Source organism: Mustelus asterias, chromosome 6 (genome assembly GCF_964213995.1).
Source record: "Mustelus asterias chromosome 6, sMusAst1.hap1.1, whole genome shotgun sequence".
Taxonomy (NCBI): domain Eukaryota; kingdom Metazoa; phylum Chordata; class Chondrichthyes; order Carcharhiniformes; family Triakidae; genus Mustelus; species Mustelus asterias.
Genome location: NC_135806.1, coordinates 112,635,854 through 112,661,389, shown reverse-complemented (window position 1 = coordinate 112,661,389; position 25,536 = coordinate 112,635,854). Strand labels below are relative to the sequence as shown.

General features: G+C 42.8%; 1 protein-coding gene across 1 annotated transcript; it reads right to left on the bottom strand.

Moving 5' to 3' along the window:
- Positions 1-766: 766 nt before the first annotated feature.
- crhbp (corticotropin releasing hormone binding protein) lies at positions 767-23,398 on the bottom strand. The gene is made up of 7 exons (XM_078215443.1): positions 23,091-23,398; positions 22,212-22,302; positions 20,667-20,824; positions 17,077-17,287; positions 11,598-11,740; positions 3,160-3,277; positions 767-1,369 (listed from the first exon to the last, which is right to left on the bottom strand). Exons 1-7 carry the CDS (start codon positions 23,169-23,171, stop codon positions 1,212-1,214), a joined length of 960 nt encoding a protein of 319 aa, XP_078071569.1. The 5' UTR covers positions 23,172-23,398; the 3' UTR covers positions 767-1,211.
- Between the last annotated feature and the right edge of the window lie 2,138 nt (positions 23,399-25,536).

The window sequence follows — 25,536 nt, the reverse complement described above, 5'->3', positions numbered from 1 at the left end:
GAACCTTGACCCGGGGGACCCAACTGAAGTGCAGCCCGATCTCCAATAATGGGAGGGTTCCGATCTCTTAGCCTGGTGGGGTGAGGGGGTGACTGGTCATAGAATGGGTTCAATTCCCTGAGCCGGGGAATATCTGATTCCAAAGGGATTCTGAATGCAATCCCCAGCCCAGAGTAGTCTAATCCCGTCCCAGGTGAGGGGATTGGGGAATCCGATCCTCAAACCGCAGAGGGTTCTAACCCAGGGAACATTTGTTTGGAGATGGTGGGGGTGTGATAGTTGGGGGGAGTTTGTCAAGGTTGGGGTGTGGCTGGGGAAGAGAGGAAGCAGTACATATTAAAAGTGTTAACCTTCCTCCTGGGAGGGGATTGGTTGCCAACCTCTTTCCGACCATAATGAAATCCAGAATTTGTCAAGTTGGAGCCAGTGTTCCAACACAGCGGGAATTTTTGTCTATCTAACCCATTAACTATCACCCAATCCTACCCTTTTACCCAGGTTAAAATGAGACTCTTGGCCTTTGAAGTCAATAGACTGAATGTGAATGTGTTTTGCTTTTGAAATTTTAATTTAAGTTTGATCCCTGAACAAAATAGGTTGCTACCTCGTTATTATTAACCAATGCGGTGTCTTTGACACAGTTGTCGAGGGACTGATGACCCTTCCTCTGAAGGATTTTAACACTATCCAAGTATATACTGAGTTTACAATTTCTGTCAGAACAAAACAAAATGACCACTCCAGCATAGCGCAGAATAAAGATATTGCTGTCAATTAATTATCTTTATTTATACAATATTTGATCACCTCACAAAAATGTTTTATACAGTGCTGGTGGTCTGGTGTGACAGAATCATTTCTAAACAATAAATATAAAGTAAATGTAATTTGATTTCACAATTGAAACAAGTAGAAGTTTTAGCAAGCGATGGAACACTTTTCTGTTGGCCCTGACCACTCTGGCTGCTGATCTTACTAAACATTTACTGATCAGTTGACTGGCAACACCGCAGGAATCCACCACAGAATTAATCAATCAATCAGGGAGATAGCTCAGCAGCTCACTGGCAAAGTTCTAAATAAATGAATTGACAAAGTAGTAACAGATGTCCACTACAAATCCCAAAATGTATTTTTGACAGAATTACAGCGTCAACACAGCTTTGCTCCCTCAGTCGGAGAGTGGGAGGAATCTGAACAGAGGAACGCACTCAATCAGCAGCGTAGCAAAAATCCTCAACCCCGTTTTCATTCTGTTTGTCCAGTTCGTGCTGTCCCAGCTGACGGTACTCAAACGTTAGGCGATTTATGTACTTGCCACTGGACACAACACGCACCACCGTGTTGTCACAGCCGATCTTCACCTGGGCTGTAATGAAAAATTAAATTACTTTCAACTGGTCCTCAAAAGAGTCAAAGGCAACTGCTGTGAATCTGACTGCCGTGGCCAATTATAAAAATTCAAGGCAATCAGGCAGAGTCAACAAGGTTTTGTGAAGGGGAAATCATGTTTAACCAATTTATTGGTGTTCTTTGGAGGAGTCACATGTGCCATGGATAAAGGGGAACTGGTGGATGTGCTGATTTCCAGAAGGTATTTGATAAGGTGCCACATCAATATTGCGGAAAATAAAAGCTCATGGTGTAGGGGCTAACATACTGGCATGGACTGAAGATTAGTTCACATCTGCACGAAGGTAATCTGCACCCTGGGATTGCCGATTATTGTGGCAAAGTCAATGAAATGAAGACAATGGACTCCCCTCTCCAGCCACAAAGAGCATCAGTCACCTCCCATATTCAATAGCAGACATTGAACTGGGAGATGCTACAGATGTCGCCTGCTCCAGCTTGGAAAAAGTCCTGACATAAAGAAATTCTAGGCCACCGTGACCTTCACAGTCAGTGTCACAGGCTGCAGGTCTGCCTACAATAGGTGGTAGATTCCCTTTTGTAAAATGGAGTCAATGCACACACTTCCTCTGGGTTAGGCTCAGGTAAGAGGAATGCTCCTGAGAAACTCTGGGTGGAGATGACCTTAAGAACCATTCCATCCCCACCTCCTCCTCCCTCACAGAGCAGCTTGTCTTCTTCTGTTTTGCCTCTGCTCCATCTCTCTCACATGCTACGGCCCAAGAGGAATAGTAGCTACAGAACCCATGATTGAGAGCAAGTCTAACCAAGATACCTGAAGTCAGAACCAAGCCTTCACTGTGTGCAGCACCACGCCCTGTCAATGTCAACTTTAAATCACTCTGCAAACCACCAAACACTTCTACAAACTCACACCGAGTCAATATAAATTAATCAGCAATTAATGTGTGAGAATTGGATTAAAATGATCAGACACTGATCTTTTATGCAGTGAAACAAAGTCATTTGATGTAGTTGGTTAGATCAAAAATCTCCCTCATACTTCAGATTCATTGGGCAGGCATAAATTACCAGGAAATAAAATTCTGGCAGCAAAGATTACTTGGAATAAGATAAAATTTAACTTAAATTGTTGAGATTATAGAACCACAGCATCGAAGGAAAACCCATCACACCTCTATGAAGGAGTTAACCAATTGTCCTACTCAACACAGTCGGCAAGGTGGCACAGTGGTTCGCACTGCGGTCTCACAGCACGAGGGACCCAGGTTCAATTCTGGCCTTGGGTGACTGTGTGGAGTTTGCACATTCTCCCCGTGTCTGTGTGGGTTTCCTCTGGGTGCTCACGGTCCAAAGATATTGCAGGTTAGGTGGATTGGCCATGCTTAAATTATCCCTTGGTGTCAGTGGGATTAGCAGGGTAAATACGTGGGGTAACAGGGATAGGGCCTGGATGGAATTTTTGTTGGTGCAGGCTCGATGAGCAGAATGGCCTCCTTCTGCACTGTAGGGATTCTATGATTCTATAGTTGTTCTTTCATGATCCAAATAAACATCACAATCAGCACAGCATTAATCTGCAATTAATAAACTGCAATAAGTGTATAGAAATAAATATATATTTATTTCTATACATGTATATTCATGAATATGGATATTCTATGCATATATATTTATTTATTTTTAAAAAGTGTCTTTCCAGACATGGAAGTATCATTTTTAAAGTTGAAGCATCCTGTTAGCTTACCTGAGGATGGCTAGGTTTATGGAATTAATTTCTCGTACCTGGTCCACTGAAAGAGTAGCAAATGTCAGTCACTGGATGCATCCGGCTGGGGTCCAATCTATTCCCTCCCAGAAGCTGCACATAATCAGTTGCTCCACCACAGCTTTGAGCAGGGATCTAATGCAGATGACACAAGGAAATCCATACAGCTCATTCATTTGTAGTGCTCCACAGAGGGTAAAAACATAAAGCCAAAGAAAATACTTCACCAAAGTCCATATTCGACAGAGGGTAAAGACATTGAGCGTGTTAGTTTAGCTTGAATGTAAATGTAAATTTTAGCCAAAAGGCATTATTTTGTTACAAAGAACAAAGAAAATTACAGCACAGTTACAGGCCCTTAGGCTCTCCAAGCCTGTGCTGACCATGCCGTTCGTCTGAACTAAAACCCTCTACCCTTCCGGGGACCATGTCCCTCTATTCCCATCCTATTCATGTATTTGTCAAGACGCCTCTTAAAAGTCACTAACGTATCTGCTTCCACTACCTCCCCTGGCAGCAAGTTCCAGGCACACACCACCCTCTGTGTAAAAAACTTGCCTCATATGTCTCCTTTATACATTGCCCCTTGCACTTTAAACCACTCTTCCACCCTGGGAAAAAGCTTCTGACTATCCACTCTGTCCATACCTCTCATAATCTTGTAGACTTCTATCAGGTCACCCCTCAACTGCCGTCTTTCCAGTGAGAACAAACCAAGTTTCTCCAACCTCTCCTCATAGCTAATGCCCTCCATACCAGGCAACACCTTGGTAAATCTTTTCTGTACCCCCTCCAAAGCCTCCACATCCTTCTGGTAGTGTGGCGACCAGAATTGAACACTATTCCAAGTACGGCTTAACTAAGGTTCTATAAAGCTGCGACATGATTTGCCAATTTTTAAACTCAATGCCCTGGCCGATGAAGGCAAGCATGCCGTATTCCTTCTTGACTACCATCTCAACCTACGATGCCACTTTCAGTGACCTGTGTACCTGTATACCGAGATCCCTCTGCTTATCAACACTCTTAAGGATTCTGCCATTTACTGTATATTTCCTATCTGTATTAGACCTTCCAAAATGCATTACCTCACATTTGTCCGGATTAAACTCCCTCTGTCCAAGTCTCCAACTGATCTATATCCTGCTGTATGCTCTGATGGTCCTCATCGCTATCCGCAAATCCACCAACCTTTGTGTCGTCCGCAAACTTACTAATCAAACCAGTTACATTTTCCTCCAAATCATTTATATATATTACAAACAGCAAAGGTCCCACCACTGATCCCTGACGAACGCCACTAATCGCAGCCCTCCATTCAGAAACGCACCCTTCCATTGCTACCCTCTGTCTTCTGGGACCGAGCTAGTTCTGTATCCATCATGTCAGCTCACCTCTGATCCCGTGCAACTTCACCTTCTGCACCAGTCTGCCATGAGGGACCTTGTCAAAGGCCTTACTGAAGTATTCAACATCCACAGCCCTACTTTCATCAATAATCTCCGTCACTTCCTCAAAAAACTCGATCAAGTTAATGAGACATGACCTCCCCTTTACAAACCATGTTGCCTCTCACTAATGTGTCCACTTATTTCCAAGTGGAAGTAAATCTTGTCTTGAAGAATCCTCTCCAATAATTTCTCTACCACTGATGTAAGGCTCATCGGCTTGTAATTACCTGGATTATCCTTGCTTCCCTTCTTAAACAAAGGAACGACATGATTCTGTAGAAACCAACAACTTGTAAAAATAAATTTGAATTTCTAGTGAATGGCTGAAAGGATTACACAACAAAAATCCAAATGACTTTGACTGTAACATACAAAATAAAAGCAACATTGACTTAAACACTATTTCAGTGGGCAACTTATGCTCTGAACCACATAATATCTCCATTTAACATGTAAAATGACTGAAAATCTCCCTGCCATGACTTATATATTAATCAGTTTTTTGTCCTGACATTTCATTCTCCAGGAGCCAGTCCAAAGTGATTCTTAGCTCCTTTTTCCTTTTCCAGTCGAATAATTTCTAATCCCCAAATTTTCAAGGTGTGGTTTACCCTGGAGATCCTTTCTTCTGGCCAAAACTGGATGACTCTTTTAGCTTTGTTTAAACCTTCAACCTTAATCTCTTCCATTTGAGTGCAAGCTCCTTCCAGTGTCTTTTGTGGCGAACAACAGAGACATGCTGCCTTCATCTCTCAGCTCTTTTCTCTCAGATTCTTGCAGACTGACCCTGCTTGTGAGGTTCAGGGATATTGTTATAAAACCTGCAACCCAATCCCACAATGGCTTCCCCAGGACTCTTCGCCTCTCAAAGTACCTCTCCCTGGCAACATGAATCACATGGGTATTATATCCAGGTAGAAATGCGAAGTAGCGATTCTCTAGACCCCAACTTAATTCTATTTTGGAATTAAATAAACAGTTTATGTCAAATCATTTTTAAAAATAAGATATTCTTATTTCTCTGGGACCAGGAGACACAGAATATCCACTGTCAGCACAGCCTCTCATTGTTTCCAGGAAGGCAACCTGCCTCGCCCTTCCCCCCTGCCCCCCCACTGTAATCCTTAATTACACCAGGCTTGTTGTCTGCAGAGCAGGCCAGCAGGTCACATGACCCTCTTCATTGCCCCAATTTTGCCCTAGGACACAGTCCCAAAGCACAACAATCTTACAAACGTCATACTTGTAACAATGTTGGTTGATGTTTACTTTGGATGAAATGAATCCATCTTTTAATCTTGTATTTGTTCTAAAGACATATTAAGTGTCTCTCCTCGGGTGAGGAACGTGTGGAATTACGTAAATCAAACTTCACGTTTTAGTCCGCTGGGTACACGTTGGAAACATGTTCCAGACGTCATATCTGTCAGGGGACGAGCGATGATTCTACAGGAGGTTCATGTTCAATCAGCGGAACACTAACAGGTAGGTTGCCATGGGAATAGAGATGGTAGCAAGGTAAAGACTCTATCTGTATCGAAACAGCTGTCTTTGCTTTTCCAGTTATATTATACGGCTTACAGAAATATGACGCCGTTTTTGGCTTTGCATCAACATAAGCTGTGAAGTATAATTCAGATGTCAAGTTGGGTGAATTCAATTTATCAAAGTGGTCCGAGCCCACCTCCAGGGGCTTGTGTCACTCTGCTTTTGGCTTCTCACCAGCGGCAGTATAATTCACAGATGAGAGTTAAAATTGTTTTCTTAGCAGACAGCCAGCCAACGTTTGGATGCCTGTAAGCAGAGTTTTGCGTATGCTCGCGAATTCACACAAATCCATTTTCACTGGCCAGAGAATGGCACTGCATCTAATGATGCCTTGTCATTTTCAATGTCTACCTTCAACATGACGAGGAGCTGAATCACAGTTTGTGTGACTGTGGAGATTAATAGTGTATTCCTATCTAAAAGAATATGTATTGTAGGTGTCAATTAATATACCTTTGATTGGTGAAGCCAGGCAAAAAGATACATGAAACTGCTGAGATATACTTGTACATAATTAGTATATTGCCGAACTGTGACACAGGCTCATTTTAATACATGCATTGGACCATTATTTTGTAAAGGTCATAATAGTTCCCATGTACACATACAGGGGAATTTGTTAAATCTTTTCCATTTTGCTTATTTTTCTGTGTGGGTGTTAATATTTCACTCATCAATTGAAAAATGAAACATTTTCCATTTTTTGCACCAAGTATTAGCAACAAGCACTCAAGGTTAAGTATAGTCATATGTAAACAGATTATAGCTGCACTCATTCTGCCATCTCTATTCGATCCCAACTTAATGCCTTTATCCCAGTGGCAAGAAACATTTGCTAGTATCATATTTTCCTTCCGATTTCAACAAAAACATCAATAACTTGTATTTAGATAGCACCTTAAACATAAACACTGCCAGGACTTTGCGGGAGCATTATAACGTTCTCAGAGGCATAAAGAAGATATTAAGGTTGATGAGTGAAGTCGCATGGGATTAGAGCTGAGCTGGCGCAGTGGATACAGAATTGGCTCTGTCATAGAAGACAGAGGGTAGCAGTGGAAGGGTGCATTTCTGAATGGAGGGCTGTGACAAGTGGCGTTCCTCAGGGATCAGTGCTGGGACCTTTGCTGTTCGTAATATGTATAAATGATTTGGTGGAAAATGTAACTGGTTTGATTAGTAAGTTTGCGAACGACACAAAGATTGGTGGATTTGCGGATAGCGATGAGGACCATCAGAGGATACAGCAGGATATAGATCAGTTGGAGACTTGGGCGGAGAGATGGCAGATGGAGTTTAATCCGGACAAATGTGAGGTAATGCATTTTGAAAGGGCTAATAGGGAAGATAGGTAATATACAGTAAATGGCAGAACCCTTAAGAATATTGAAAGGCAGAGGGATCTGGATGTACAGGTACACAGGTCACTGAAAGTGGCAACACAGGTGGAGAAGGTAGTCAAGAAAGCATATGGCATGCTAGCCTTCATCGGCCGGGGCATTGAGTTTAAACATTGTCAAGTCATGTTGCAGCTTTATAGAACCTTAGTCAGGCCGCACTTGGAATATAGTGTTCAATTCTGGTCGCCACACTACCAGAAGTATGTGGAGGCTTTGGAGAGGGTACAGAAAAGATTTACGAGGATGTTGCCTGGTATGGAGGGCTTTAGCTATGAGGAGAGGTTGGAGAAACTTGGTTTGTTCTCACTGGAACAACGGAGGTTGAGGGGCCACCTGATAGAAGTCTACAAGATTATGAGAGGCATGGACAGAGTGGATAGTCAGAAGCTTTTTTCCAGGGTTGAAGAGTCAATTACTAGGGGACATAGGTTTGAGGTGTGAGGGGCAAGGTTTAAAGGAGATGTACGAGGCAAGTTTTTTACACAGAGGGTGGTGGGTGCCTGCAACTCGCTGCCTGGGGAGGTAGTGGAAGCAGGTACGATAGTGAGTTTTAAGGGGCGTCTTGACAAATACATAAATAGAATGGGAATAGAGGGATATGGTCCCCAGAAGGGTAGGGGGTTTTAGTTCAGATGGACAGCATGGTCGGTGCAGGCTTGGAGGGCCGAAGGGCCTGTTCCTGTGCTGTACTTTTCTTTGTTCTTTGTTCTTTTCTTATGACCAAAGGTTTTGTCAAAAAGGGAGGTTCCAAGTGGCATCTCAAAGAAAGAAAGAGAGGTAGAGAGGCGGAGAGGTTCAGCGAGGAAATTCCACAACTTAGGCCCTCAGCAGCTGAAAGCACCGCTGCCAATTGTGGAGCAACTAATATCGGGCATGCCCAAAAGGCCAGAGTCAGAGGGTTGTGGGGTATAGGCGATTACAGAGATAGTGAGCGCGATGTCTTTGAGAGAGTTCAAAGCAAGGATGTGAGTTTTAAAATCAAGACACTGCTTAACCAAGGGACAATGTAGGTGAGTGATTACAGGCAATGATGCTGATGTAGGTGAGTGAGTACAGGCAATGATGCTAATCTAGGTGAGTGAGTACAGGCAATGATGCTGATGTAGGTGAGTAAGTACAGGCAATGATGCTAATGTAGGTGAGTGAGTACAGGCAATGATGCTAATGTAGGTGAGTGATTACAGGCAATGATGCTGATGTAGGTGAGTGAGTACAGGCAATGATGCTAATGTAGGTGAGTGAGTACAGGCAATGATGCTAATGTAGGTGAGTGATTACAGGCAATGATGCTGATGTAGGTGAGTGAGTACAGGCAATGATGCTAATGTAGGTGAGTGAGTACAGGCAATGATGCTGATGTAGGTGAGTGAGTACAGGCAATGATGCTAATGTAGGTGAGTGAGTACAGGCAATGATGCTGATGTAGGTGAGTGAGTACAGGCAATGATGCTAATGTAGGTGAGTGAGTACAGGCAATGATGCTAATGTAGGTGAGTGATTACAGGCAATGATGCTGATGTAGGTGAGTGAGTACAGGCAATGATGCTAATGTAGGTGAGTGAGTACAGGCAATGATGCTAATGTAGGTGAGTGATTACAGGCAATGATGCTGATGTAGGTGAGTGAGTACAGGCAATGATGCTAATGTAGGTGAGTGAGTACAGGCAATGATGCTGATGTAGGTGAGTGAGTACAGGCAATGATGCTAATGTAGGTGAGTGAGTACAGGCAATGATGCTGATATGGGTGAGTGAGTACAGGCAATGATGCTAATGTAGGTCAGTGAGTACAGGCAATGATGCTAATGTAGGTGAGTGAGTACAGGCGATGATGCTAATGTAGGTCAGTGAGTACAGGCAATGATGCTAATGTAGGTGAGTGAGTACAGGCGATGATGCTAATGTAGGTGAGTGAGTACAGGCGATGATGCTAATGTAGGTGAGTGAGTACAGGCAATGATGCTGATGTAGGTGAGTGAGTACAGGCAATGATGCTAATGTAGGTGAATGAGTACAGGCGATGATGCTAATGTAGGTGAGTGAGTACAGGCGATGATGGTAATGTAGGTGAGTGAGTACAGGCAATGATGCTGATGTAGGTGAGTGAGTACAGGCGATGATGCTAATGTAGGTCAGTGAGTACAGGCGATGATGCTGATGTAGGTGAGTGAGTACAGGCGATGATGCTAATGTAGGTCAGTGAGTACAGGCGATGATGCTAATGTAGGTGAGTGAGTACAGGCAATGATGCTGATGTAGGTGAGTGAGTACAGGCGATGATGCTAATGTAGGTGAGTGAGTACAGGCGATGATGCTGATGTAGGTGAGTGAGTACAGGCGATGATGCTAATGTAGGTGAGTGAGTACAGGCGATGATGCTGATGTAGGTGAGTGAGTACAGGCAATGATGCTAATATAGGTGAGTGAGTACAGGCAATGATGCTGATGTAGGTGAGTGAGTACAGGCGATGATGCTAATGTAGGTGAGTGAGTACAGGCGATGATGCTGATGTAGGTGAGTGAGTACAGGCAATGATGCTAATATAGGTGAGTGAGTACAGGCGATGATGCTGATGTAGGTGAGTGAGTACAGGCAATGATGCTAATGTAGGTGAGTGAGTACAGGCGATGATGCTGATGTAGGTGAGTGAGTACAGGCAATGATGCTAATGTAGGTGAGTGAGTACAGGCAATGATGCTGATGTTGGTCAGTGAGTACAGGCAATGATGCTGATGTAGGTGAGTGAGTACAGGCAATGATGCTGATGTCGGTCAGTGAGTACAGGCAATGATGCTGATGTCGGTCAGTGAGTACAGGCAATGATGCTGATGTAGGTCAGTGAGTACAGGCAATGATGGTAATGTTGGTCAGTGAGTACAGGCAATGATGCTGATGTAGGTGAGTGAGTACTGGCAATGATGGTAATGTAGGTGAGTGAGTACAGGCGATGATGCTGATGTAGGTGAGTGAGTACAGGCGATGGTGCTGATGTTGGTCAGTGAGTACAGGCAATGATGCTGATGTAGGTGAGTGATTACAGGCGATGATGCTAATGTAGGTCAGTGAGTACAGGCAATGATGCTGATGTCGGTCAGTGAGTACAGGCGATTATGCTAATGTAGGTGAGTGAGTACAGGCAATGATGCTGATGTCGGTCAGTGAGTACAGGCAATGATGGTAATGTAGGTGAGTGAGTACAGGCAATGATGGTAATGTAGGTGAGTGAGTACAGGCGATGATGCTGATGTCGGTCAGTGAGTACAGGCGATGATGCTAATGTAGGTGAGTGAGTAGAGGTGATGATAAGTGAACTGGATTTAGTATTAGTCAGGACTTGGACAGCAAGGTTTTGAATGACCTCAGGTTTAGAGGTTAGAACATGAGATTATGGACACCAGTACACTGCAACAGTCAAGTCCAGAAGTAACAAAATTCTAAATGAGAGTTTCAGCTGAGGGATGGATTCAGGCAATGTTACCCAGATGGAAATAGGTGGCCTCAGCAATGGCAGGTCCATGTGATCAAAGGCTTATCATGTGGTCAGGTATGACACCAGAGTTACCAGCACCACGGTTCAACCTCAGGCAGTTGCCAGGGAGCATGATGGAGTTGCTGGCTCAGAAACTGAGTTTGCAGGAACGGCAAACATCTTTGTAACCCCTCCAGTGAGACTGGCAACTTAATAGGAATTAGAGACAAATATGGGATGATCTGATGGCTTGTTCCGAGGCTTTTACGGGCCACCATTGAGATAACTTAAAATTCTAGCTAATGTCCCATTACTCTGATCCGGAGAAAGCGCCTTTATAATCTCTGCATCTCCTCAGTCCCTGGGAAGTTTGTGACCAGTTTTCATCCATTGCCCTGTCCCCAAAATATACAAAATTCTGTTATCTGAAAGGTCTTCAGATTTTGCAGGATCCAGCAACATACTTTTCATGATGCTTTTAAAGTCATAATTAACAAAAAAAAAGATACACATGCAAAAATATTGTGTGATGTGATAAATTACACAAAATTAGAACTCAGCCATAATCCTCTATGGATCATAATTACCTGTAAGTCATTGAAATGTCCCAGGGTCAGCTCAGAGATCATGATCTCGGTTGGGTAAATGATGGAAAAGCTGCAGTTTCTCTTCTGATGAGGAACGACCATTGTGAATCTTCCGTTAGGAGTCTGCGAAATCACATTGCAAGCTTTGCGGAAGAGCAAACAAGATTTGAGAGCCAGAACAGCCACAAAAGTGCAAACTCTTCAGCTCCTGAAAGTTCTGCAGTGGAGGTTCTGCTTTAGAGTCATAGAGCTTTGAATGCCAACCTTTTATTTCAGCGTTATTTGATTTTGCCTGTTTGTGCTGTTTTAGATTCCTCTTCATGATAATTTTACTCATTTTCACCAGTCCATTCACTGAACATGGTGTAAGTGAGCTTCCCTCTGTGGATCCTAGAATCCTAGAATCCCTACGGTGCAGAAGGAGGCCATTCGGCCCATTGAGTCTACACCGACCACAATCCCACCCAGACCCTATTCCCGCAACTCCAATCCGCCGACACAAGAGTCAATTTTAGCATGGCCAACCACCTAACCCGCACATCTTTGAACTGGTGGGTAGCAGTGAGAAATGGATCAGGGATGTGTTTCATCAGGCTCCTCCCAGTTCCTCATCTGGTGACACCTTTTCCTTACAATATCTCTTGTAAAAAGATATGTAAATGGTGGATATGCATTGATGTAATTTGCGACATCTGTGTCATGGCAGTGCTGGACGCCACGGATACCTGCTGGTGCTGGAGCCCAGCATTGCAACAGGAACGGAGAGAAATCCTTTGCATTTTCAAAATCTATAATGCCTGTCAAGTCAACTGATTGGATAGGCCAGAGGGAGATTCCAAATGTTTTAAAAACATTCTGAATTTGAGGCCCAATGCAGGCAGGCTCCCTAGGGTGACCTGGGCATCCTCCCAAAAGGGAGTTAATGGCTTGCGTAATTGGCCCGAAAGAGGAACACATCCATTTGGCAAATAAATAAACTTCGTCGAGGGAGTAAAATGTGAGCCAAAGTATTCTAAAGAAACTGAAGTACTTTGTTCCTATCTACAATTCAGCTAAAGTGAAGCGCTAACTATAATACACAAACAGATGTGGGAATGCTGGCTGGGCCCTCTTTAAGGTAATGTTCCATTATGATTGATATATGGGAGTGCAAATTGAACATTGCTGTGGCTATTCTTTGGGGATTAAATTTGGGTTGTGGTCTCTTGCACCCAATGTTTCCTGACATATCGCTGGCACTTGAAGTACTACTTATTGAATATCTCCCACACAGCATCTATTAGTACCCTCGAGACACTGGATTATTCCCTAATCTTATGAACAATGCTTTAAACAATTACCTCAAACAATTAGAATTAATGACCAAACAGGGAGAATATACCGTTAATGTCGTTTGCAATGTTGAAAGGATAAATATGTCGGAACACATTTTCTGGCAACAAATCTCATAAGCCTATTCTGCCACTATTCTCTCTGCTGTATTCCTTGTGCCTGAGGGGAGCCAACAACATACAATTCTCAAAATGCATTTGCTCAGCTTGAACCATGAACTGATTAATGGCTGTGTAATGTTCAAAAGACATCATGCATGAAGCCATACTGAGTGCTCGTTGTGCTAACTAGAGCACGTGACAGCTACTTAGAAAGCTTGTTTTTCTTCTAGGCTGTGAGGAGAGCTTCATCATATATTTTAGTTAAAGCATCTTGTTTTAAGTGAAGTCTTGGTTGACAATCAATTCCCAAAGATGAGGTCTTATGAGACGCAAAGCTAGGAATCAATCCTGGCAGGTTTTTCGGGGACAGGAATTTGGGTCAGGATCCAATGTGGGGTGAAATGGGGGTCACAAACCCACAATATGTGGAGCAAAGTCATCCATCAATGATTTACTCCTAATTGGTCAATTAGTGGGCAGAGAGTAGGCTTGCCCTCCAAATAAAGATGGCAGGTGGGGTCTGGAAGCTGGAAGGCCAACAGGAGGTTCTCCAGCTCAGAAGGAGATGAAGCCTGCAGTTCAGGTAAGAGATTGCAGCTGGGGGCAGTTAGCCAGAGAAGGCCATAAAAGCCTGCCTGGAGCACTGGCTTCACATTTGGCTACTGGGAGGACTTTCTTAGGCAGCTGGCCTAAGTTTCTGAGTGTGAGGGGCACCGAGGTCAACTGGAAAATTCCAGTCAGCTTCTGACAATCGGTCTAAAGTGGCCATTTTAAACCTCTTGATTGGCCACCAGCCTGCCGCATGCTGGCCATAACTCCACCAAGAGAAAAATTGACCTGATTGGCAGAATGATCATGGCAAACGAGGACACAATGCAAATTGTTGTGTCCATCTGCCTCTGTGCTTGACCCCATCTAGGAGGACGAGGGCAAAAATCCTACCCAATGTTGCAGAGGGGGCATGCGGCCACAGCAAGAGACCCGAGAATCAAGAGAAGTTGGGTGTCTGAACTCATCTTGAAAACTGGGATGAGCCGCTGCTAGTCGCCCTCCCATGGACAGTGGGATAATGGGAGAAATAAATTGTCTCACTGGCAGAAATCCTCAGCTCCATCATGGTTGGGGAGTTGGAATGTTCTGGAGGATGCTTATATGAATTTAACAGTGGGACCTGGCATACACGGGCTCCCTCATTGCTAAATTGGTGTGCTTTGTGCCTGTTTTATACCTGACCTGGCACTACACATACCAATTCATGTGCTGTACCCTTTGGCTAGACATCCAGTTTGCATTGTCTTTATTTATAATAAAACAAAATGAACATTTGTGGTAAAATGTCAACATTGTACAATTTTCCCAGCTCAGTTTAACATTTTCTTTAAGAGAAAAATAATCTAGCGATTCCACTGTAAAGGCATTACAGAGGTTTTGTGGATGACAAATGGCACCCTGTAAATTATTTTTCGAAATATAATAATGTGTATAATATTCATATTTATTATCATAACCTAATGAATTCAGAATGATCAAACGCTGCATGTGTGCACATTTTTAAAGCTCCCAATAGCTGTCTCTGCTACTGATGTTAGTCTAATAATGCCATTCAATTGATTTATGGTGTCTGACTAAAATCTAGATGCCACAATTTTTCATGGGGATTTGCTACGCCTGTTCAATGGAACACGGATGTCCCAATCCTTCCTCATTTTTAAATGTTTGTCTTATTCATGCTTGAAATGTTCTCAAAATATGTACATTTATATCCCAATTTTTCTCATGTTGTCACAGAGTCACGGATTTGTTACAGCTCAGAAGGAAGCCATTTGGCCCATCATGTCCGTACCGGCTCTCTGAATGATCAACTTCTCTAGTTCCACTTCTGCCTTCTGCCCATAACGCTGGCACATTCTTCCTTTTCAGATAACAGTCTAATTCCCTTTTGAAAGCCTCAGATGAACCTACCTCCATCACTGATGCGCTATCAATAAGGCGAAAGACTACCGATATGCCAATATAAGTGTAGGCTTTTATTCACAACAGAATCAGGAGCAGATCCCAACAATTAACCGACCTGGACTGAACAAGGGGGAGGAGACAGCCACCTTTATACTAGGTGCTGAGGGGAGGAACCAAACTGGAAGGGGATGTGTCCAGGTATGACAAACACACACAACGGTGGTCCATATAGGACAAAGGCACAACTGAGGTCCACCACAATCACATCCTCTGGCAGAGCATTCCAGACCCTAGCCGCTCGCTGAGTGAAGAAGATTTTCCTCATATCACTGTTGTTTCTTTTACTAATTACTTTAAATCTGTTTCACCTCATTCTTGATCTTTTAATGAGTGGGGACAGTTTTTCCCTATCCACTCTATCTAGACCCCTCATGATTTTTAATACCTGCATCAGTTCTCATCTCAATCTCCTTTTCTCCAGGGAATATAGTCCCAACTTCTCCAATCTATCTTCAGAACTGGAGCTCCTCATCCTTGGAAACACTCTTTTCTTAATGCCTTCACATCCTTCTTAAAATGCATCACACATGACTAGATGCAATACTCTAAGGCGAGATTACTGACTCACATGAGTTCAATAGAACCGCCTTGCTTTTGTACTCTCTGCCCCTATTAATAAAGCCCATGATACTGTCGGCTTTATTAACCATTCTCTCAACCTATCCCTCCATTCCTGCATCTCTTTAGAGTTGCCCTTTATTTTGTATTGTCTCTTCATAATCTTCCTACCAAATGAATCACTTCACACTTCTCTGCATTGAATTTCATCTGTCTGACCAATCCACCGACTTGTCTATATCTTTTTGAAGTTCCAGACTATTCTCCTCACAGCTCACAATGTTTTCAAGTTTTATATCCTCCACAGACTTTGAAATTGTGCCCAGTATGCCAAGGTCATTAATATATATCAGGAAAAGCAAGGGTTCCAACACTGACCACCCACTCCCCCCCCCACCTCCCCCCCCCCCTCCCCCCCACACCCCCGGGAACACTACTATAAACCTTTCTCCAGCATGAAAAACTATTTGTTTCCTGTCACTCAGTAAATTATGTATCCATATTACTACTATCCTTTATATTCCATGAGCTATAACTTTGCTCACACATCTGTGTGTGGCACTGTATCAAACATCTTTTCACCATATCAACAGCATGGGTGGAATTTTACGGCCTTGCTCATCCCGACTGACTTGTACATATGTTACCATTTCTTCACTGGTGCTTGATCAAAAACTAGGGAACTCGGAATTTCCATCATGTGCCTGTTGCCTTTGCTGTCCTAGGTAGTGGAGGTTGAGGGTTAAGATAAAAGATGTCCTATTCTGTAGTTAGAACATACTGCAACAACGGTATGCCAATGGTGGAGGGAGTGAATGTTTAGGGACACAGACTAATGGTGCTATACCACAGTCAAATCTAATGTAGAATGCAGATTTTGTACCTTCTTAACAATGCGTACAGATTGGGTGGAACCTGGAAGTTCAGGAGGAATGTAAAATGGGTAAAATATCTGACTTCAATCAAAAGGAAATTTGGTGTTGTAAAGGCAGCAATCCAAATGTTGCCCGCTTTACACCCCTAGAGAGTTAATGGAAAGGAATAGGGACATCATAAAGTTTCATTTACATGTCTATGTTGATTTCAGCTCGAATGGCAGTGTGATGTTACAACTGGCCTCAGCCTCATGGGCTAGGAAGGGGGTGGGGGTGGGGGCAAATAAAAGCCAGGCTTCCCACTTGTTTCCTATCCAGTGACCCACCTTGTGTGGGGACGTCAGGTAAGACTGTGGTAATCTTCCCTCCCAGAAACACACACATACAGTTAAATAACACTCACTGTCTAAGACCACAGTGGTCCCTCAGCTGAAGCAGCCACTGTTAGGGATGCTGCATCCCAGCGTGAATGCATCAGGAGACAGCAGTGAGAAATGTTCAGAAAGAAAAGAGTTTACTCTGAAAAGACATCATGGTAATTTATCGCTTCTAAATGTCATGCAAAAATATTCCTTAAAATAATCTCTTTATACTTACGGAAAGGATTGATTAATTTCCTTACTGTGAAGGAAAACCCATTTCCTGGCGTGTGAATTCGGAAGAAGAGCATTGCCACATTTTGAGAGGATCTGATTATTGTCCTGATATTGTTGCTATCACAGAAATCAACGTAACGCTCTGAGGTGGGGAGGGGGTGATCTAATGTGCTTGGAAACTTCTCCCCCTTCAATATCCAGCCGTCAAAGACCTGTGCATCAATACAAAACGATTTAGTAGAATGGAAGGAATAGAAGCAGACAATGCTGGAAATACTCAGTACATCAGGCAGTGTCTGTGGAGAGAGAAATAAGATTTAACCTTTCAGGTCTATGACCTTTTCATCAGCCCTAATGGAAGACCACCCACCGGAAATGTTGGGATGGATTTAGTCATCACGGTGGGGATCCAGCAGAAGGCAATCCCCCTTCAGTGGTCTACAGGGCCCAGGGCTGTATCTTGTCAGTGCTAGCTGTCCATTTTAAGGATGGCCACCCATTCCTGGCCGCCTGCCACGGCCTCGCCACTGGCCAGAAGGCATAGCTGCAGGAAGAGAAAGGTACACCACGCACTACCCAGTGGGCTGATAAAATCCAGCTTCTCTCACTCTGTCCATAAATGCTGCTTGACCTAATGAGTAGTTTTCATCATTTTCTGTATTCTTTGTTTCAGATTTAAAAGCACCTGCAGTATTTTGCTTTTGTAACAGAAGAAGGAGCCTGTATTTAGACGTGTACAACACTTTTCACATGGCTTAAGGACATTGCGGGCAGGATTTTCTGGTCTTGCTTGCCCCAAAACCGAAAAGTCCTGCCCGAGGTCAATGGACCTTCCCGTGGTCCGCCACTCGCGCGCTCTGACTCCCCGGTGGGCGGGACGGTAAAATTCATCCCCACGCATCAGTGCAGACTCGATGGGCCAAAGGGCCTCTTCTGCACTGTATGATTCTGTGATTCTGAGATCTTAAAGTTTCAAGTTTATTTATTTATCATCTCGGTCCTAAATGGTCAGCCCCTTGTACTGAATCTCTGCCCCTGTGTTTTTGATTCCCAGATCAGTGTCTCTCAGTGCCTACCCTATCAAGCCCCTTACAAGAATCCTGTATGACTGTGAAAATCCCCTCGTCGTTACACTCCGGCACCTGTTTGGGTACGCTGAGGGAGAATTTAGCACGGCCATTGCACTTAACCAGCACATCTTTCGGACTGTGGGAGGAGACCAGATCACCCAGGGGAAACACATGCAGACACGGGGAGAACGTGCAGACTCCACGCAGACAGTGACACAAGTCGGGAATCGAACCCCGATCCCTGGAGCTGAGAGGCAGCAGTGCTAATCACTGTGCCACCCTCTCAAAGCCAATGGACTGTGTTGACGTCAGTCACTGTTGCAATATTTCAAAAGCCAGTTAAAACAACAACAAAAAGAACAATTACTGAACATTTCAAATTTAACAAATGCAGGAAACACAACCAGTCAAGTCAGCATCTGAAAGCAAAAGATGGGATAATGTTAATTCATCTTTTTCTACAAAAGCTTGATCAGCCTACTTTTTATTTCCAGAATGTTCTTTTTTCTCCGGTGATAATTGACAATATTAATGAAATCTGTATTGTTCGTAAACAAAATGTGGTTGGTTTGATACCTTTGATTCGTATGCACTCTGAGATGTTACTTATTTATGCATCTGGACTATTTTTATTGTTATAGGACAAGTCAGTCACAGTTACAGAAGTCTCACCGTCTTTATTGCTTTTCAGATAACTATGCACATACTCCCAGATCAAGGCCGATTTCAAGCCCAAGATTTCCTCTTTATTTCCACCTTTCTGGCTTGTTTACAAGAGTAAGGAATGACAGGACGATTGTGCCGTCCATCTTGTGCTGTCTTTTCTCTCAAGCCGTGTCTCAGCAATCTGTTTCTCTAATCATTTTACTTCCATGATGACGTCCTCCTCTTGTTGCATTTCAGCAGCACCTTCCAAACCTGTACACTGAGAAGGTTAGGGCAGTAGGTACATGGGACGACCATCGCCTCCAAGTCACACACTATCCTGACTTGGAATTATCACCATTCCTTCGCCTTGGTCAAGTCAAAATCCTGGAGCTCCCTCCCTGATAACCTTGTTATCACACAGGCTCCAGTGCTTCAAGAAGGTGGCAATAAATCCTGGCCTCGCCAGCAATGCCCAATCCCCAGAAAGTGGCATTTTACTGTCATGCTAACTTTTTCCCATTGTGCTTTCCACTTAACCTGTTTCTAGGTCTTTCATTTGCTCAGCATTATCATCACCATCTCTCCCCTCTTTTTGGCTGATTTTGTTTTAAATCACTGTGTATCTCTCTCATTCTACAAATACCTCTTAACTCTCATGACAGACACTGGCCCATTTGCTTGAGCATATGTTTTTCATTCCATTTTTTGCCAACTTCTTTCCAGAGGTCTTGTCAGTGTGAAATGGAGCCTGGCAGCATTATGCAGCTGCTTCATCCAGCTTCAGGCTGGTGCCTTTTTTTTGCTCTGTGGCCCTGCTCCTTTTGTAAACTCTGAAATAAATTACCCTTTCTTTAAACACAAAAAACCTTGGAAGACAAAAGAAGAGTTACACAACATTTGGTTTTGAGTAGGAAAAAGTAATGAAGAGCTAAAGCTAATAGCAAAGTAAACCAGCTTGTTGATCTTGGATCCTCGGGTACATTGGACTGATGTGCTGAGGCTGGATGTCACTCAATGGGTTATTTCTCAGTAATAGAGGAAATTATGGAATATGTCATGAAGCAGCGATTAGATTTTAAGAGCTTGCTGTTTGGATGAAGAACGAAAGACCAAAGGAGGCAAATAATTTCACACAGATTCCTCCTGAGAAAGAACAGGAGCACTTTTAGCCTAATCACTGGGCTGAAACACGTTCAGGTTGGACGCCTGTTTTACACCCTGCTCAATCTTCATTGAAGTCAATGAAGAGAATGATCGAGCAGAGTTTAAAATGGGCATCTGACTTAAAGCACTCAGTTTACACCCAGCAAACCCCAGGTTCAAATTGCCCCACATTGTGTTAAGAGACTGTAATAATCAAGGAGGGGAAATTCAGAGATACACCGAGTCAAATATTATTGATCAAGTGGCAAGAAAGATTTGAATGGGGAGAGAAGAGAGTGGATCCTGGAAGCAAGATTACAGTTGTCCATCATAAACATCGGCTGTTTTCTTATCCAGCAATGCATGAATTATCACCAGAACTTTCCCTAGGGGATTATCCTGATCTTGAATGGACCTGGGTTTTCGAAGAATGTTGAAAATTGAGGAGTTGAAAATAAATTATGACATGAAAGACGAATCAGACTTTCCTTGAGACAACTTGAGCACTGAAGGAATTGTGAGGGATCCATTTAAATTAGCGGAGATAGTAAGGCCAAGAACCATCAGTAGATAATAAAAAACTACAAAGAATGGAACCATGAAACTTTGGAGCTAACAGTACGAATCAGGTTAGGCTTTGTTCAATGGAAAATAATAAATATTTGAAACAGCTCTATTTGTTAGAGTTTGAATGATTTTTCTTTAAAGTAGCAAACTTTTATATGCTTACCTTGAGGAAGTCTCCACCTTGACAGTCTATGTTGACATAATCATATTCAAGGGAGATAACCTCATTCGGATTGCCAATGAAGAAGATACCACAATGGAGCTGTGGCTGATCAGCACTGAATGTGAAGTGTCCTTCCACACTCAGCATGTTGACACATTCTGTGGACAGAAGCATTGCATTAAGCTAACCATCAGCTATCTGATGTCCAAAGTGGAGGGCTACAAGTACATTTCCTAACAGCCAGATTTGACGCTTCCAAATTAAAAGCCTAAAAATGAAAACATTGCAACTTTTGTTAACGGCCATTTGAATAATCTGCTGATCAAGACAGTAACTTTAATACAGATTGAGAATTGGTGAATAGCCTGTCATTTTGCCGGTGAGATGACAGTTTTAATTATTTTAAATTATTGTGACTGTTTTGCACATCACAGCAGTGACCTGCTATTAAAGAGTAGGCTTCACCATCAATCTCCTTTTTAACAAGTCAAACTCTTATGTAGTATAGACAATGATGGTATAATTCGGAAACCGGACTGGAGGTGTTATTACGCTCCTCACTTCTAAGGGAACAAAACTCAGAAACAGTTCAAATGGTTGCATATGGTACCATGGGCTATTGATATTAATCCAACTCTTGCCATCAGGACCCTTTATTTAAAATTAGAAGTATTGTATTCCATGAACATAAAATTAAGGGATGCTGGAATTATCAAGAAATTGTCAATGGTTATAAAAGTCTTGCTGATGCTGAGGTGTTTAATTCCCAAGGGGTGTAAATATTTCCGTCTACCTCCACAGCCTAGGAATCTCATTTAGGAATCTTCATTCCAAACTAACCTGAGCCAACATGGTACTTGCAAAGTTCCAACAGCTGGCATAATGTGGCTGATTCCATCACATTACAACTTTAGAGGGACATATAGGAGGTGGGCAGATGGAAGAGCTCTTGCCAGCTTCACCCTGCCACACCTCACTTTCACCTGTAGCTGCCTTGACCCCCTCATCCCAGGCAGATTTCTGTCTAAACTACAATTCAGAGTACCTTCCCTATCCTGTTTTTACAGACTGAGGCCAGGAGACGTGCAAATCCCATCCACTCCAATTTGGAAAATACATAGGGACCTATGTGGGGTGCTGGCCCCCAAACAGACCCGGTGATCGGATTTGGAGCTGAGATTAAGAATGCAAACATGCGAAGATAAAGATGGGTCACAGTTCACAAATCGTTTAAATTTGAATGGGACCCCCCCCCCCCCCATTGTCAAGTGTACATGATAAACCAAAATGGACAAAATTATAACCCATGTGACAAAACAAATGAGCAAGTTTGGTATTTAGTTTAATATCGCACACAGATATAACCAAGCAGCAGCAATGCCAACACTTTCGGGGGTGAATTGCTGACTGCAGCTTCAGAACCTGTGCTTGTTTCTTAGTTTATATAACCCGTGTTCAGGCGACGTGACTCCTCCCAACAACAAGCCAGTCTTGTCACCGGGAACAGCAAAATAGCCCCTGACTCAGCCAGACCAGAATACTCACTCAGATTCCGGCTATAAACATAGTCTTGTGGAAGTTCCCGCTTCAGCTCCGAGTTCAGAAGCCCTAAGGTGTCCTCGAGTATTTCATTTTTCTTTTAAAAAGTTGGAAATAACACGTTAAGTATATGCACACATCTGTGAAATTTAAAAAAGAAAACATATTGTAGGGCCACATGTCGTGATAATCAAACGCGAGGCACACATAGTGTGCGGAAAGCAAGCTTTCTGTTGTTGCAAACTTTGGTCCAAATGTATCGAAGTGGATTTCTTAAAAAGATGTTTGAGGTAACTCCGAGTCCTTGCTGTAAAGGGGCAGACATTTCCCTGTAGCTTCTGTCTATGTAATTTGAATGAAACTTATCCCCCTGCCTTTCAGATCAGCAATATTTAATCAGTTTTATATATTATGTAGGACTTGTTTCAGGATTTGTTTTAACAACCCCGTAGAAAGGACGCCTGTGGGACCTTCTGTTGATAATTTCAATCTAACATAAATTCAACACGCCGGTTTAGAAAACAAACAAGGCTTTTCCCTTATCACAAGTTTCTCATTCTAGCATAGAAGCTTTAAAGGAGTCCAGGCACTCCGCACACCTTACTAACCTGGGCGCAGACATTAGAAGGAACATCGGATTGGGAATGGGTTGCTTCAATTGACAAGTGCATCTTGCGATGGTTATCAATTGAAAATGAAAGGGAGGATAGCTTTATTTTCAGCGCAGAACGGGAACGAAAGAAAGACATCGAAATACATATAGCTAAAACAAATTCTTATCACTGAAATAAAGACTAAAAAGAGACAGACGACTATTTGGATGAACACATGGGTAGACAGAGGAATTTCTGTCTTCCAGACACTGACTGATGGTAGTGTCCCCACCTCAATGTATCTGGCTTGTCCCTGGAGAGTCAGCAGCCACAGCAGCAGGATGTGTAGCGGAACCTTGAAGCCAGAAGACATCTTTCTTTCTGTCTGTCTGTCTCGGCGTGTTAGCAGCTTGCAGTCACTGACGAGTATTGAAGAACATGATTGAAATTCGCCTTTTATACTCGGTTGAAAGCTGTCTGTAATTTATGCTGTGAGTATAAAGTCGCTGATAACAATCGAGTTACCAGGCTCCCCTATCGCTTTTACCTAAAGATACGTGAATATGACGGTGGCAGAGCACGGATTCTCATTGTCACATTGAGAAAAAAATCAGCCCACATGTTCACTTTGGATGCAACATGACACCAGGAGCGATAAAATGCAACAGCAAGCTTCCATCAACATACCCAATAACTTAAATTAAAAACACAACTCTCAACTCCCACCCTGGACTCTTTGGCCATATTCCACTTTCTAGTTTGCAGTCTCCTCTGTGCTTTTTAAAAAATTATTTTAAAACAACGTCAACATAATTTGAAAGCAAAGTGTTGTGGATGCTGGAAATCTGAACCAAAAACAGAAAATTCTGGAAAAGCTCAGCAGATCTGGCAGCATCTGTGGAGAGAGAGAGACAGAATTCATAGAATCCCTACAGCACAGAAGGAGGCCATTCGGCCCATCAAGCCTGCACCGACAACAATCCCAACCTATCCCTGTAATCCCACGTATTTACCCTAGCTAATCCCCCTGACAATAAGAGACAATTTAGCATGGCCAATCAACCAAACACACACATCTTTGGACTGTGGGAGGAAACTGGAGCACCTGGAGGAAACCCATGCCAACATGGGCAGAAGATGCAAACTCCACACAGTCACCCAAGGCTGGAATTGAATCCTGATCCCTGGCACGGATGTATCACAACTTGGTATGGCTCCTGCTCTAACCAAGACTGCAAGAAACTACAAAGGGTTGTGAATGTAGCCCAGTCCATCATGCAAACCAGTCTCCCACCTATTGACTCCATCTACACTTCCCGCTGCCTCAGAAAAGCAGCCAACATAATCAAGGAATCCACACACTCCAGACATATTCTCTTTTCCACCTTCTCCCATCGGAAAAAAGATACATAAGTCTGAAAATGCGTACCAATCAACTCAAGAACAACTTCTTCCCTGCTGCCATCAGACTTTTGAGTGGATCTACCTGATAGTAAGTTGATCTTTCTCTACACCCTAATTATGTCTGTAACACTATATTCTGCACCTTCTCCTTTCCTTCTCCCCTATGCACACTACGAATAGTATGCTTTGTATAGCGTGCGAGAAACAATACTTTTCACTGTATGCCAATATATGTGACAATAATAAATCAAATCAAATCAAATCAATGGTACTGTATCAGAATATCCAAAAGAATTCTCAACTGACTAATGTGTCAAAACCTCCCTCACTTCAACTGACAGTCAAAAGTTTTTATGGAGTTAATTAGACTAGAGTTTTTAAAAATGAGTGTTTACTTTCTGAATACAACCATAATTGTCTTTCAGTATCAAAAGCAAAGTTCCTAAAATTTTTTTAGAAAAAGTTAAACCAATCTTCAGAAAACATAGGTAGGATTGCCGTGAGCTGGACTCAAATAACAGGCTAACATTTTTTTTCACTCCTAATCCCAATCTATTTCCAGTGTCCAAACTACGGTTGTTGTTTCTGTAAACTGGGTTAGCAGGAGTCAATATCCGTTCTTCTATTTAACTGGGAATGGAGGGATACAAAAGAATGGTCTAGTTTGGACTAGGGAGCGGCACGGGCTTGGAGGGCCGAAGGGCCTGTTCCTGTGCTGTATTGTTCTTTGTTCTTTGTAATGGATTTGCCAAACCCAACTTTCATACAAATTAGCATTGTCACCTCATAATAACAAGTAGAACTATGACAATCTAACTGGAAGTAAAGCCCAGAATATCAATCAAACATTAGAATCCATATGATTTAATACATTGTGGTTCCCAATTATATAAAAATAAGGTAAGACTTGCACTAATGTGAGACGTACTGAAATTGAAATTGAAATTGCTTGGCCATGCTAAATTCTCCCTTAGTGTACCCGAAGAGGTGACTCAGGGATTTTCACAGTAACTCCATTGCAGGATCGGATGCTGCACTTGGTTGAGGTCATTAGGTTACATTTAAGCTTCATTTTCATATGAAGCAATTTTTTAAAGCGGCATCTTGGCCTTTTGACTAAGATGCAAATGAGATCAAGCCTTGGAGGAGGAAGACCTGCGCCTCCTCCAATCAGCTTGGCTCATGTAGATCAGGCCCAAGACAGGGGTTGCATACCCTGTCTTGTCAGCTTGGATTGGGAATGTCTCAACTTGTTGAGACTCTGAATTGGACTTAATTTGATTGAATTGGAAAAGTATAAAAAAAAGCTCCATTGCAGTGTTTGAAGTCATGAG

Bases quoted from the DNA above. Each gene is read 5' to 3' on its own strand.
- crhbp (XM_078215443.1), bottom strand. From the start codon at position 23,171: ATGTCTTCTGGCTTCAAGGTTCCGCTACACATCCTGCTGCTGTGGCTG. The intron at 17,288-20,666 runs GTAAGCATATAA...ATTGATGCACAG, and splicing joins AAGGTGGAGACTTCCTCAAG to GTCTTTGACGGCTGGATATT. The intron at 3,278-11,597 runs GTAATTATGATC...CATCTGCATTAG, and splicing joins GACATTTCAATGACTTACAG to ATCCCTGCTCAAAGCTGTGG.